We start from the raw sequence: 15386 nt of genomic DNA on the forward strand, positions 1-15386 counted from the left end.
TTTACTCCCTTGATTTGGTGGCATTCGTCCTGTAGTATCTTCCTAAGGAAGGCTGCCTGAAAGCTGGTTGTTGGGGCTATGCTGAGGAATGGGTCGTTTACAGGATTCTAGACTGAAGTCCAGGGTTTGGGGGCGGGGGGGGGGGTGACTTTCCCTGACTGCTGGGTTTCACTGTTGCTGTTGAGAAGGCTCTTCCCGTTCTGATTCTCAGCCCTTCATGCGGGGTCGTGCCCCCGTCCAAGTGTTTGGGGTCTTCACTCTAGGGTGTATGTTGAGGGTGGGGTGGTCTGAAATTCCACAGTGCCGGGTCTTGGTAGGAGTTCTTTTCCTTCTTCGTGCTGGTGTCCTGAGCCCCTTCAGCCTGGACCCTTCAGTCCCAGATGCCTTCCTATCCTGTGTCTTTGGTAACTTTCCTCCGTTGCTTTTCCGGAACTCCTAACATAGAGACGCGGGGCCTCTGGCTTAGCCTACACAACTCTCATTTTCTTCCGTTCCCCACTACTTTGCCTGCCTCTTCTTTTCCAGTTTCTGATTTTCTTGACTTTGTCTTCCAACTCTCTTCCAAAATTCTTATTTTGGTCATCGCACTTTTAATTTCCTGGAGCTTGCTCGTTTAATCTGACTTTTCTGTGTGTGTGTGTGTGTGTGTGTGTGTTGTGTTTGCACTTTATGGATACAGTGTTTTCTCTTCATGGCTTTACTTTTTTCTGGCCTCCCTGATGCCTGCTGTACCCTGCATTTTCCATGATTCTCTCCCGTTTCCCCCTTCCCTGTCACTTATTTGTATGTTTGGGTCCCTTTGCCTCCTGGCAGCTTCTTCCAAATGTCTGATGACCCTTGGCTGTTCGTTTATTAAAGGTCCCAAGAAGCAGACTGGCCGGACTCGACCTCTTCAGAGGACTTCTCTCCTCCTGCCTGCATGTGTCTGTGTACCTGCCCGTGCCTGGATCGTCCGGGAACGGGGGCAGGGTCTCTGCTCAGAACGTGGTCTTCCTCCTAGATGTCCTGTGTCTGGTCCCACACTTAGCCCCCGGCTTGTCTCTGCCCGGTGTCCCCCGGCTGTGATCTTCTGGTTCTGTTTCTCCAGGAACTTTTGTGTCCTGCCCCACGAGCGTTTATATGTTCTTGGCAATCTGGTTTTTATCCTTTCTCTTGGTTTATCCTCCTAACTTCTACAGTTCTGTCACCTGGTTAGAGACTGAGAATGTTCTATTGGCTTGCGGGGCCACCGTAACCAAATGTCACACACTGGGAGGCTTAACCACTAGACCTTTATTCTGTCCCAGTTCTGAGGCTGGAGGTACAAGGTCAAGGTGCCAGGGCTGGGTTCTTCTGTGGCTGCTCTCCTGGGCTTGCAGGTGCCCCCCCTTCCTGCCTCTTCATCTGGGTGTTCTCCTCTGCACACGCCCCTGGTTTCGCTTCCCTGGTTTTTTGTTACTTTTGAGAGCAAGCAAGAGAGACAGCGTGAGCAGGGGAGGGGCAGAGAGAGAGAGAGAGAGAGAGACAGAATTACAAGCAGGCTCCAGGCTCCGAGCTGTCAGCACAGAGCCTGATGTGGGGCTCAAACTCACGAACTGGGAGATCGTGACCCTAGCTGAGGTCGGGCGCATAACTGATCCCTCCACGAGCCCCCCACTTCTTAGAGGAACATCGGTCCTATCGTATTAGGGCCCAGATGAACAGCTGCGTGTTTTTCATCATGATAAAACCCCCAAAATTTACCATCTCGACCATTTTTAAGTGCACAGTTCACTCGTGTCAAACATCCTGAGTGCTGTGCACAGCTCTTCCCAGCACCCCCCTTCCAGAAAGCTGGTCTTGTAACAATGAGCCCCGGCACGCATTAACCACTCCCCTCCAGGCCCTGGCACCTGCCGTCCTACTTTCGGTCTTGAATTTTAACTACCCGAAGTATCTCCCGTAAGTGGAATCGTACGGTAATTATCTTTCTGTATCTGGCTATTAGCACAGTGTCCCGAGGGCTCATCTGTGCCCTAGCTGCTGTCGGGGTTCCCTCCTCTTAAGGCTGGAAAATGTTCCATTGTGTGGACAGACCACCTTTTCTTGATCTGTCCGTGGACCCTTGGGTTGCCTCCACGTCTTGGCCGCTGTGAGTAGCGCTGCCGTGAGCACGCTGCATGAAGGTCCTGGAGACCCTGCCGTCCGTTCCCACGGGTCTGGAGGCGGGGCTGCAGTGCTTTTCTCCACGGGGCCGCTCCGTTTCACGTTCCCACCGACGGTGCGCGGTCCCCACGCCGTTTCTTGTGTTGATCGTGGCCGTCCTAGTGGCGTGAGGCGAGGTCTCGCTGTGGGTTTGATCTGCGTTTCTCTGATGACCCGTGATGCTGAGGATCTTTTCGTGTTTCCTCGCCTAACCCCGTTTTACCTTAATCCTCTCTGCGAACGCCAGGTCTCCCAATACGGTTACCTTCTAAGGTCCTGGGGAGGGTGGGAGAGGGGTGGGTAGGACCTCACCATGTGGGATGAGTTGTTTCCCCGGAATCCAGAACACGTGCTAGTCAGTAGCTGTAGCTCGTCAGAGCCCAGCTAAAACTGATTTTTTAAAATACATCCTGGGGCGCCTAAGTGGTTCGGTCGGCTACGCATCCAACTTCGGCTCAGGTCATGATCTCACGTTCGTGAGTTCGAGCCCCACGTTGTGGTCTACACTGATAGTGTGGAGCCTGTTTGGGCTTTCTCCCTCCCTCCCTCCCTCCCTCTCTCTCTGCCCCTCCCTGGCTTGCGCGCACACACTCTTTCTCTAATATTTTTAAAAACTCAGCAATAAAACAACTTATTAAAAAAATCCTTCCTGGTGTTGGTGACGATGGAGAGAGATGGTCACTCTTACGTGGACTTCTCCATGGGCAATTTATCAAAAGCCCTAAGTAAAAAGAAACTTCCCTTTGAGCAAATGCATTCTAGGAATCTATCCTGAGGCTATAACTTGTGTACAAAGAGAAGCTATCAAAAATGAGGAATGACCTAAGTACCCACAGAAGCTTGGCTTGTAACTTCTATGTTGTGGAATGTTCGGGTTTTGGGCTGGCTGTCCTCACTAATGTAGAAAAGGTGGAAAGAGGGGCTCCTGGTGGCTCAGTCGGTTAAGCACCCGACTCTTGATTTCAGCTCGGGTCACGATCTCCCGGTTTGTAAGATCAAGCCCTGTGTTGGGCTCTGTGCTGACAGCACGGAGCCTGCTTAGGTTTCTCTCTCCCCATCTCTCTCTGCCCCCTCCCCCACCCCTGGTCACATACACACTCTGTCTCGAAATATTTTTGAAATGGAAGGAGGTCCAGGGTATGTTGTGAAAGAAGGTTCCAGAGTCTAGTATGCCTGCCTGTGCTGTGGTGCTGCTGCCCTGACCCGGTTGGTTATGAGCTGGGTGTCCTTGGACGAGTTTCTTCACCCCTGGGTCCTCCTCTATCACAGGAAGTGCCCCAACCACTGCACATCACGTGGTCTCCTCTGGCCAGCCTGATTCAGTAGGTCAGTTAGGGCCTGGGATTGTGGCTTTCTACACACACACACACACACACACACACACACACACACACACACACACACACACATAATACGAGCACAACAGGTGGCTTTCATCTAAAGTGACATGTGGGCGGCACTCATTTCCGAGTCCTGCCTGCCTTGGAGATTCTGGGTTGGGCCCAGACGTGGACGTGTGGACATGTGGAATTGCTGGGGTGGTGGTTTTTACTCAGGGTGCAGTGCATTCTGCTATTGTTTCCAGAAACTCTGGGAAACCCACTTTGTGGGTGAAGCAGGAAGCAAAAGTTCGGGGTACAACCTGACTTCCCAGTGTATCCCCCTGCTGGTGAGATGGGGTTTGGGGAAGGAGGGGCCTCCACGCATCTCCCCCCCTACCCCACCGGGCACGAATGTGGGGACACAGGGCATCCTGTGCACCTGAGGAAAAGGGGCCTGGAGCTCTGTGAATGCCGTCTGTTCCTCCCAGGGAGATGCCTGTTCAACACGGGGCTCTCATGCCAGGCCTGACACCCCAGGCCTATTGGTGCAGGGGTCTGGGGGCACACGGACCCCAAGGAGAGGGGTTCTGGGTGTTTTGGGGACCCCTGGGCTCACTGGGAGGAACGAGGGGTGTTCTGGTGGAGCCAGCGTTGGAGAATCAACTGTGTCCCCCTCTCTGAGGGAGCTGCTTCTCTGGCCCTTCTTTCCTTCTCTGGGCAGGAAGCGATCACTCAGGCTTTCTCCCCTCCCAGCCCAGTGTCCCGGAGGGAGTTGGCGTTTGGCCACATTCTGGGATCCAGTCACCTGCGATGGGGGAGGGGAAGGGCTGCACCCTGTGCACACTGGGGGTAGTGGACCTCTGGGAGGAGGGCCAGTGCAGGTGGAGTGGGAGGCTTCTGGAGGGGAGAATAGGAGCTGGGCTGTGGCACTGGCCCCTGGGTAGGCAGGTGTGGTGTGGGGCTAAGGAGAGGGGGGTTCAGCCACCTGCAGGCCTGAGGCCCTCCAGGCAGGCAGGCAGGCTTTGAGATCAGCTCCAGCTGGGTTCAAATCCCCCTCTTGTCAGTAACATCGGATGGCTCTTTTGCTCCCAAGCCTCAGTCTTCTGTCAAATAGGCACAATGAGTCCTGACTTCACAGCAAATGTTGTTCCTTCCTCTCCTTCCTTTGACCCTGGGGCTCCCAGCTGGTCCCCTGGGTGTGCCCCCAGGAAGATCTGTCCCCGCCCAGGGCATGCTCTCAGGGTGCGCTCAGGAGGGCATCTCCGCTGATGTCCAGCCCTAGAGGCCGGCCTGTGGTGGAGACTGCATTTTCCACCAGGGTGGTCCTCTGGGTTGTGTGACAAGTGCTTTGCAAGAGTGTCAGCTGATGGGCAGGGGCTTCAGATGGGAAAATAAAAGCCTGTGAGAGATGTGTGGAGCTCTAGGGAGCCACATAGAACTCGGCAAGAGCTGACTGTCCGCCCGGCCCAAGGTGCCAGAAGCTGGGGGTTGGGGATTGCCTGGGCTCTGGCTTTCGGAATTTGGATGGCATGCCAAGCCAGGTATGGAGCCTCCATGGGGTTCCAGATGCAGCGGCAGGGTCACCTGGGGGCTTGTTAGGAATGCAGAAGCTCAGGCTGCACCACCTGACTCAAATTCAGGGGGTTTTATCCTGCTCCTCGGGGGATGCTGATGCTGCTCAAGTGTAAGGCAGTCCCAGGTCCCACAGCCTTGTCCTGTTGGCTCTTCCCTGCAAGTCTTGCCGGTTCTAGATGGCATTTCCCAGGCAAGGATCAGGGAGGTTTGCCTCTTCACCTGCAGTCCCCTCAGCTCTCCTGATTCCAAGTTCCAGGTGATGGGGATGGAGGGGCCAGCCCATTATCTTCATCAGGATAGGCAGGTGAGGTGGGTGAAGGCGGAGTCTACTCGAGGGTGCTCTGCCTTACTGAGCTTGCCTGGAGAGAAGTAGGCATGCCCCCAGCTGTCCATCTGCGCCTGAGTCTTTCTGTGACCGGTGGCCCAGGGTCAGGGTGGAGGTGCACACAGGAAGTTTCCCCTGCTCTGGGGCCCTCACAGCATCCTGCAGGGACAATACCTGTCAGAGTCCCTTGGTCTTCCCGTTGTACTGGGTATGTTGGCTCCTGCCTTCTCACACACAGGCTGCTTGGGGTATAAAACAAAACACTGGATTAAGGGTTTTGCAAATAACTGATTGGATTCAAATGTTGGGAGGGGCTTGAACCCTTTGTCTCCCCTGCCCCCACCCTGCCAGCCCCGGCAAGGAGGGAGAGGGCTGAGGACTCTGGGCAGAGAGGCTGGGGAGGGCAAGGGGTGGGGGGTGGGAGCCTCCCCACGGCCTCTCTGGCGGCTGAGCTGACCTGGGTCTGTTCTCTTGATTCCGTCAGCCCTTTGTGGGGAAGGGAGGAGGCTGTGCTCCCAGACCGGTCCTAGCAGAGCTGGGCTGTGGTGTTTCCTTGATGTTGAAATCCAGTTTCTTGCCGATGTCCACTGCAGCCTTGTAGAAGAGTTCCCGCTGGGGGCAAACATGCAGATAGAGGGGCACCTGGGTGGCTCAGTCAGCTGAGCGTCCAACTTCAGCTCAGGTCATGATCTCGTGGTTCATGGATTTGAGCCCCGTGCTCTGTGCTGACCGTGCAGAGCCTGCTTGGAATTCTCTCCCCCCCTCCCCCTCCCCCTCCCTCCCCCACTTGTGCTGTCTCTGTCTCCCTCAAAATAAATACTGTTAAAAAACGCAGGTCCTATGGGGCGCCTGGGTGGCGCAGTCAGTTAAGCGTCCGACTTCAGCCAGGTCACGATCTCGCGGTCCGGGAGTTCGAGCCCCGCGTCAGGCTCTGGGCTGATGGCTCAGAGCCTGGAGCCTGTTTCCGATTCTGTGTCTCCCTCTCTCTCTGCCCCTCCCCTGTTCATGCTCTGTCTCTCTCTGTCCCAAAAAAAATAAACGTTGAAAGAAAAAAAAAGAAGAAAAAAAAAAAGAGAAAAGAAAAAAGAAAAAAAATTTAAAAAACGCAGGTCCAGCAAAACTGCACACTCTGGCCAAGGAACCTTCCTTGGATGTGGGTGTGGACCCTCGCAGCTTGGACTGCGCACAGGCCTTCAAGGGCCTGCTTGCCCCACCCTCAGGGAAGGAGCCGCCGGGACCACTGAGCCTGCTGCCGGTGTCCTCCTCACGGCCTTGGGTCGGTGGAAGCCGTGGGCTCTGTCTCAGTGTGGGCCACCCTGGCGTGCTGGGTGGCACAGAGTCAGCCACCGCCTTTGTCCTTCTCACCCCCTGCTTACAGCCAGGTTGACTTGACTGTGGGAGGGGTGCGGTGGACGCCATGGGGCACGTGGATAAAACCCATATCCTACCCTCCGGAGGACAAGGTACCCCCTGCAGCCAGCCGGAGGCAGGGAGAGCTCTTGGTTGGGGCAGGGGTGGGAGGAGGGGAGAGCCCTTGCTGCACTGTATTTCCCCGAGTTGAGGCCGTGGGCCCGGGGCTGCTTCCCCCAGCGGGGTGCACCCCCACCCGGCTTTGCGGTTCCCAGATGACTGACCCGGGTGGGGGTACAGAGGCCCTCCCCGCCGGGTGGGATGAGTTCCATGGGATCAGGCCAAAGTGCATGTGCAGCTGAGGCCGCCCTCCCTCGGCCCGCCCCATAGGATAGGCTCCCAAGAACCGTGCCCTGCTTCTAGAAAGCACCTGTGTTGTGGGGCACTTTTTAAATGGACAGGCTGCTGTCTGCTGGAGCAAAAGGCTCCCTGGTCCTTTGTCCCGGCTACATCTCTTCCCCCACCCCCGGGCATGAGTCATGAGAATAACGGGTCTAGAATACAAGGCCCTTACTCTCTGGGGAGCTGGCAGCCTGGTTCAGCAGGCGGATGTGTCCTGCAAACGTGGAAGCACCCAGGCACTCTCCAGAGTCCGCCTGTGGAATGCCGGACGTCCTGTGCGGTCGGCTCCGTGGGCTGGGGTAGCCTAGGTGTTGGGAGGGGGCTCCAGCTGGGCTGGATGGGTGGGATCTGGACGGGTGGGTGGGGATTAAGTAAGGGCAGGCTGCGCCTGTAAGGTCTCAGATGAGCCCTTGGAGGGTCAGGACCTGTTCTGACTTGGGGGCTGTGGGTGACCGTGGTGGGTGGTGGCAGGTCGATGGCTGACGTCCTTTAGGGATGCCCTGTCTAGAGGACCAAGATCCAGGTTTGCCAGATCCTGTAATTTTTTTTTTAGGAGAAACCAGAACTGAGTTTTCATGTGGCAACCCCTTGATTTTGAAATGTTGGCTCTTCCAGTTTTTTTATGAAAACTATGGGGCAGATAAAACCTGTATGTTGCTCCTGTAACAGTGAGTTGGGAGAGGAAGGGGAACAGCCCCCACCCCCATTTTCACGGAGAAGCCCTTCCAGGGTCGGGAGCCCCTCAGTGGTGCCTAGCTGAGGCCTGGCAGTGACTCTAGGAACCCTAGGGTTTTCATCCCCCCCTCTATCGATGAGGAGACTGAGGGTCAGAGAGGTTCCCATCACACGACCAGTAAGTAGAGCAACACGAGCCTGGTTTTGCCGCTTTATTTTTCCTTTTTATCCTCTTCTGTTAGGATATTACATATATAATAAAATCTGCAATTTTGATCCCTCTTCAAGCGCACAGGTCAGTCACGTTACATTGACAATGTTGTGCCACCGTCACCTCTGTCTACGTTCAAAACTTCTCTGTCACCCCGAATAGAAACTGACCCCATTCAACAACTTCCTGTTCCTCCCTCCGCCCCCACCCCCACCCCCACCCCCGGCACCTGCCGTTCTTCTGTCTGTGAACTTGACTACTGGAAGGGCGTAGTGTAAATGTGATTGCGGTATTTGTCCTTCTGTGACTGGCTCGTTTCACTGAGCGTAAAGTCGTCACGGTTCATCCCTGCTGTAGCGGGTGGCAGAGTTTAACGGCTGGATAATATTCCACTGTACGGATAGACCCTACGTTATCTGTCCATCCACGGATGGACCCTCAGGTTGTTCCCACCTGCTGGCCATCTGAATAACACTGCTGTGAACGTGGGTGTGCAAATGCTTCTTTGGAGCTTCTGCTTTTGATTCTTTTGGGGACGTCTGGTCTGCGGATCGCAATACCTTAATGTTCCCAATTCTCTTCCAAACCCTTGCTACCCCCCCCCGCCCCCCCCCCCACCTGCTCGTACTGGGTTTGTGGCCTGGACCTGTGTCCCTGTAGCTGGACTCCCGGACCCCACGACTGTTGGGGTCACTCGCTAACGTGCTTCCCTCTCCTTGGCTGCGTCCTCTCCCTGTCTTCTCAGGGTTGGGCCTTTGTCCCTGTGCGGGGAGAGCTCTGTAGTTCACAGCTGACTCTGTGTGAGACTCGGCCACCCCCCTTCTCCCTCCCCAACTTGTAAGAGCTCGAGGTGCAGCTGTAGGAAGCAGGGCTCCAGGGTTCTGCGCCATCGGCGGTCCGTCTGCCTCAACGCGAACCGTGCCAAGATGTCTCAGGCAACCCACAGTGTCCCCCTCCGACCCCCGTGGTCCTGCGGGGGGCTCACCCCTCTCTCCGCTGTCTCCGCAGGGACCTACCAGGGCCAGTGGGCCGGCGGCATGCGCCAGGGCTACGGTGTGCGGCAGAGCGTCCCCTACGGCATGGCGGCCGTCATCCGCTCGCCCCTGAGGACGTCCATCAACTCCCTGCGCAGCGAGCACACCAACGGCGCGGCGCTGCACCCCGACGCGTCCCCGGCGGCGGCCGGCAGCCCGGCCGTGTCCCGAGGGGGCTTCGTGCTCGTGGCGCACAGCGACTCCGACAGCCTCAAGAGCAAGAAGAAGGGGCTGTTCCGGCGCTCGCTGCTGAGCGGCCTGAAGCTGCGCAAGTCCGAGTCCAAGAGCAGCCTGGCCAGCCAGCGCAGCAAGCAGAGCTCGTTCCGCAGCGAGGCCGGCATGAGCACCGTCAGCTCCACCGCCAGCGACATCCACTCCACCATCAGCCTGGGCGAGGGCGAGGCCGAGCTGGCGGTCATCGAGGACGACATCGACGCCACCACCACCGAGACCTACGTGGGCGAGTGGAAGAGCGACAAGCGCTCGGGCTTCGGGGTGAGCCAGCGCTCGGACGGGCTCAAGTACGAGGGCGAGTGGGCCGGCAACCGGCGGCACGGCTACGGCTGCATGACGTTCCCCGACGGCACCAAGGAGGAGGGCAAGTACAAGCAGAACGTCCTCGTGAGCGGCAAGCGCAAGAACCTCATCCCGCTGCGCGCCAGCAAGATCCGCGAGAAGGTGGACCGCGCCGTGGAGGCCGCCGAGCGGGCCGCCACCATCGCCAAGCAGAAGGCGGAGATCGCGGCCTCCAGGTAGGAGGGGCGCGGGCGTGCAGGACGGCGGGGCCTGGGCCGCTCGGGGCGCGGCGCTGGTTTCTGGACTGTGCCCACTGGCACTCGGGGCTCCTCGCAGGTTCTCGGGGAGGCTGTGCGCGGGAACTCGGGGTTCCTCGGCGGCTCTCGGGTGGGGAGGCTGTGCGCAAGAACTCGGGGCTCCTCGGAGGTTCTCGGCGCAGGAACTCGGGGCTCCTCGGAGGTTCTCGGGGAGGCTGTGCGCGGGAACTCGGGGTTCCTTGGCGGTTCTCGGGTGGGGAGGCTGTGCACAGGAACTCGGGGTTCCTCGGCGGTTCTCGGGGAGGGCACAAGAACTCGGGGTTCCTCGGCGGTTCTCGGGGAGGGCACAAGAACTCGGGGTTCCTCGGAGGTACTCGGGGTTCCTCGGAGGTTCTCGGCACAGGAACTCGGGGCTCCTCGAAGGTTCTCGGGGAGGTGGTGCGCAGGAACTTGGGGTTCCTCGGTGGTTCTCAGGGAGGGCACAAGAACTCGGGGTTCCTCGGAGGTTCTCAGCACAGGAACTCGGGGCTCCTCGGAGGTTCTCGGCGCAGGAACTCGGGGCTCCTCGGAGGTTCTTGGGGAGCCTGTGCACGGAAACTCGGGGTTCCTCGGGTGGGGAGGCTGTGCGCAAGAACTCGGGGCTCCTCAGAGGTTCTCGGGGAGGCGGTGCGCGGGAACTCGGGGTTCATTGGTGGTTCTCGGGTGGGGAGGCTGTGCGCAGGAACTCGGGGTTCCTCGGCGGTTCTCGGGGAGGGCACAAGAACTCGGGGTTCCTCGGAGGTACTCGGGGTTCCTCGGAGGTTCTCGGCGCAGGAATTCGGGGCTCCTCGGAGGTTCTCGGGTGGGGGATGTGGGGGGGGACACAGAACTTGGGATTCCTCGGAGTTCTCAGGGAGGTGGGGGGGGGAGCGCAAGAACCGGGGGCTCCTCATAGGTTCTCTGGAGGTGGGGCGGGGCATGCAAGAACTCGGGACTCCTTGGAGGTTTGGGGTGGGGGGGGGGGACACAAAAGCTCGGGGCTCCTCGGAGGTTCTCGGGGAGGTGGGGGGCCGCAAGGCAGTGGATGATCTGAGGAGGTTCTGGGCCCTGCGGCCTTCCATCCGACAGGACAGCGTCTCCTTTATCTGTTTTGAGTGCTGGTGTTCAAGGAGAGGTGTTGAGGGATAAAGGAGGTGGGCTGTTCTGGGGAGACAAAAGTGTGATGTCCCCAGGCTGTGGGCCTAGCCCTGCAGGGACATGGGGGAGGGAGGAAGCTGTCTTGGCTGTCCATGGGCCCCAGGACACAGTCCTAACTGCAGGGACTGGCTGGGGGCGCCTGGAAAGGGGTCCGTGCAAGACTTGGTGCTGTGGGCAAAGGCTGTTGTGAGACGCGGCCCTTACTGAGTTCGGGGTTCCGCAGGGCTGGCGGGCACTTAACATCGGTTTCGAGTTGGCTGTTGGCAGGTGCCACGTTGGAATTCAAGGTGGCTTTGGTGTTGGTGCAGGGTGGGGGCTTCAGAGCTGGAGAAGGGGCTCAGGGCCTGGCTCCCTGGGAGCTGCAGATGTAGGTGCGTGAGCGGCGAGGCCGTGGACGGCAGGGACCACTCGCAGCTGGGAGGAAGTGGCCCCTGTTGAAAGCCAAGACCCCCCCCCCCCCGGAGGCCACGTGCCTGGGTTCTAAAGAAACCATTCCTGATTTGAGGTACCTGAGAGCTTCCTCTCCTGTGTGTGCTTTCCTGGGTCGGCGTGGGACCTGGGGGTCTTACCCCGAGGTGCTCAGGGATGGAGCTGCCCGGCTGCCTGGGCAGGAGGCTTCTGGGAGGACAGACCCCAGCGTCTTTCTGGATGATTCTGTGTTCCTGGCCGGGGGCAGGAAAACTTCCCAACTTTGCTAATTAAGGTTTTAGTGCGTGTGGTTCTAGTTTTCAATGAGCTTTGAGCAGTGCGAACAAAACTGGTAGGTGTCGTTTATTGCCAGAATATGTACTGCTCCCAACATCCCAGGTTTTAGAGGGAAACGAAATCCTTTCTAAGAAGCCAAGAGAAAAGCGGAGTCCCTGCCTGAGCACCGAGGTCCAAGATGGCTGTTCGCCCCCTCTCGCCTCCCCCCAGGTACGTTCAGGCCTGGAAAGAAACAGAAGGAGCATTTATGACCACTCCCCTGGGGGGTTAAGATGAAATTAGGTTTCATAGTTATTTCTTCCAGTATAAATGTGACAGTCGCTCGTATAGAAAAATTGGAACACAGATCGTAAGAGGAAGCCGGCGTCACGAGCCCCGGTCTGCTGCGCCATCCAGACTCTGGCTGGCATCTGGCTGTATCTCCTGCCTTCCTGTCTGTCGTTCATTCCTTCACCTTTTGCATTTGGTTTATTTCGTTGACCTCCGCGGATGAGAGGTAGTTACAGGGCTGGGGGACAGCGTCGTCGAGGACCCGGGGTCCCCTCACGGCAGCTCGTCTCTGGCCTGTGGCTTAGTTCTCGGCCCAGGGTCCGTGAGGTAGCGTGAGGACGCGGGAGAGTCTGCAGAAATGACTTTAAAGTCTAGCGACCAGGAGAACTTCCTCGGGACTGAGGACATGGGACACGGGGTGGTTTTCTGACAAATCCCACAGAAATGGGGCTCTGGGTCCCATGAAGGAGTTGAGCCCGTGTTGTGGGCAGAGCTCAGAGTCCACACGCCTGAGGAGCTCCGCTTGGGGCTGGTTTCAACCTCTGAGCCTCGGTTTCCTCGTCTGTGAAGTGGGACTAATGGCCCCTGCCTGCAGCGAAGGTCTGAGAACCTGGGTGCCAGCTCAGGGAGTGTATGGACCCTGGTCTGGCTCAGGCCCATCACTGCTGAGCAGCCTGGGGAAGATGCTTCCCCTCTCTGGGCTGGGTTCCCCGTTGAGGGAGGGGATGCAGTGACGCACGGTGCCCTCAGCCTGCGTGGGGCTGGTGCACGGCACTGTTACCCTCCCCCGGACCGTGCCAGCCCCTCCCCTTCCCCTCTGACCCCAAGACCTCTCGGCGGGGGGGGGGGGGGGGGAGTGGGTGTGTCTGCACATTTGCGCCGTGACTGAGCTGTGTGGGCCTCTTGGTGTCCAGGGCCACCCACTGGAGGCAGGGGTGACCACGTCCTCTATCCCTGCAAGAGGGTCTGGGATAAGAAGCCTCCCTTCGAGGTGCAGGATGAAGCCCTGCTTCCTGCATTGTCTCAATGGGCTGACAGGCCAGTTCCCTCTTTTTTTCTAACTCTGCTTGGACAGCGCAGCCCACACGAAAGCTGGGTCAGCGTCCCAGAAGCCCCAAGGCCCGCCCTCCACTGGAGCGTGAAAGTGGCCTCGGCGGCTGTGGCGTGGCTAAACCCAGGAGGACCCTGGTCACTGTCACAGCCAAGAGACGGCCAGGCCGAGACAGTAGGAACAGAGAGGGGCCACCGCTCCCTCCTTGGGCCCTGGCCGGGTCCTCATCGGGGTGCCCAGGACCCTCCCCGGGGGGCGCGGGGGTCAGCTCTGGGGGGGGGGCAGCTGTGGAGGGAGGGGACAGGCACACAGGCTTTCCTGGGAAACGTGGTGGGGGTGGCATTCTGACCCGTGGTCCCGGTCTCTGGGTCATACAGCCAAGGGGGCTGTGGGGGTGGGGGCGTGTCTGCAGCCGCATCTCAGCCCCCACCTCTGTACAGGGGATCGCCTGGGACCCCCAGTCACCCTGAGGCCAGCCACCCAGAGATGCGGGGACCTTGTCAGGTGCCGCCTTGGCTCCGCTCTTCAAAGCTTTCCAGGCCACGCCCAGTGTCGCCAGCACCTGGTGGTGTGTAAAACTCGCACGGCCGGGTCCCACCCCAGAGCTGCTGATTCGGGGGGTCCGGGTGGGGCCCGAGCCTGCATTCATTCTTCATGAGCCCCCGGGGGATGCTGGGAGCCTCCAGCGCTTCTGACAGGAGGCCCGCAGGGCAGAGGCGTTGGAGGGTCCCAGGTGGGTCTGTCTGGGCTGCCGAGGTCTGAGCGGAAGGCGCTGCTGTCCTTCGCCTGGGACTTCCTGTCAAGTTATGTCTGCCCAGTTGTGCGTGCTGGTGACAGGGTCCGTGATGGATGGATGCCACCCTGTCACCAATGGGACACCCCTGAGCGCCCCCTGGGAACTGTTTCCAGCATGTGTGTTCTGACCGCCCATAGCATAGACGCCTCCCGTCCTCATATGCTCGGGCGCTCCCCTGGAGCGTCCTCAACGGGATGGCAGGTCTGTCTCTTCTGTGCCTGCCTCCCTCCTTCCACCCTCCCGGTGACCACCCCAGGCATAACCAGTCCATCCCGGTGCTCCTGGCAGTGTCCTGGCCCAGGACATGGGACGTGCCAGCTGTGATCTCACCAGAGGGGCTGGTCTTCCCAGGGACCAGCCTGTGGTGAAAACGAAACCCGTCCCCGCTAGTCAGGAAGACGGTGTGCAGGACGCCTGGCCCGAAGGCCGCCACACGTGAGTGTCCAGCAGCTGCCCTGTGTCGTGCAGCGATCCCGCCCACCCCCCCCCCCCCCCAGCAGGAAAGAGCTGGTAGAAACCGAGCTGGGGGTGGGCCGGTCCGCCTCCTGCCCTGTGGTGGCCCCAGGACACCTCCCAGCGGCCGGGGCTGGTGGATGGTGCTGGAGAAGGCGGCAGGGCGAGCGCTGTGAGCCCCCAGCTGTGACCACTAGGCGAGGGCGGGGAGGGGGCACCCCTCGCCTGGGGAGGGAGAGCCCGCACCTGGGTGGTGGTCGTGAGCCGGTGTCCCTGGCCGCTGCCTCTGGCAGTGGAGGAGAGCTGTCAAAGGGGGCACCAAGTCTTTGAAGTTTTATCTTGTTCTGTTGGAACATAACGTCGCGGCCAGGTGTGGTCTGATCCCTGGATCCCTGGTGCCTGGAACCGTGTGTGTGGCTCAGTCACATGGCATCTGTAACAGCCGTGCTTTGGATGAATGTGTGGCTGCTTGGGGCCCACCTGCTCTCATCGTTGGGGACAGCTTCCTCTGGCGCTGGGAGGTGGCAGCTTCCCGGGGGGTGTGGGGCAGCTGTGCCGTTTGAGGGGGACTCTGGCTCCCGCGGGAGCAGCCCCAGCTGGGCCTGGGCGTGTGGGCAGGACACGGGGCCGTGCTGGGACGCCCTGGGGGTGAGGTGGCTGGGTGGCTGAGGACGCCTGTTCCTGGGCACTGAGCTGGCTGGGTCATTGGGGCAGACCGGTGCGCGTGCTGGCCATCAGCTGGGGTCCGAGTGGTGTGACGCTTGGCTGAGTGAGAATCGTGGGTGGGGGGAGATGGGAGGGACCCTGACCGGGCACTTAGGTGGCCGAGGCCATTCTTGACATGCAAACGGCTGTCCCCCTCCCACACTCAGGTAGACGGGGCTCCCTGCTCACCACTGTCCAGATCCTTCCGTCGGGCAGACGGGAGCTGGGGAGGTGAGCCACGTGGACGGCATAGCCGAGAGCCGCCCCGATGCTGAGGGTGGGGTGCCCAGGTCTCCGAGCCGGGCAGCGGCACGGTCAGGACTAGATGCACTGCCAGGCTATTGCCCCTTCGGGCCTGGGCCGCATTCTGGGACCCCCCACTTGTGGATATGGGGGGCTG

At 59.4% G+C, this 15386-nt stretch overlaps 1 protein-coding gene across 13 annotated transcripts in view; it reads left to right on the top strand.

Annotated features, from left to right (window-relative positions):
- JPH3 (junctophilin 3) overlaps positions 1-15386 on the top strand; it is a 166402-nt gene that overhangs the window by 113935 nt on the left and 37081 nt on the right. For all 13 annotated transcript variants that reach the window (XM_045439936.1, XM_045439932.1, XM_045439928.1 and 10 more), the window contains one exon: positions 9032-9809. In XM_045439936.1, coding sequence (XP_045295892.1) covers positions 9032-9809 — 778 coding nt within the window. The remainder of the gene's footprint in view (positions 1-9031; positions 9810-15386) is intronic.

The sequence above is a fragment of the Leopardus geoffroyi genome, chromosome E2 (genome assembly GCF_018350155.1).
Source record: "Leopardus geoffroyi isolate Oge1 chromosome E2, O.geoffroyi_Oge1_pat1.0, whole genome shotgun sequence".
NCBI classification, from domain to species: domain Eukaryota; kingdom Metazoa; phylum Chordata; class Mammalia; order Carnivora; family Felidae; genus Leopardus; species Leopardus geoffroyi.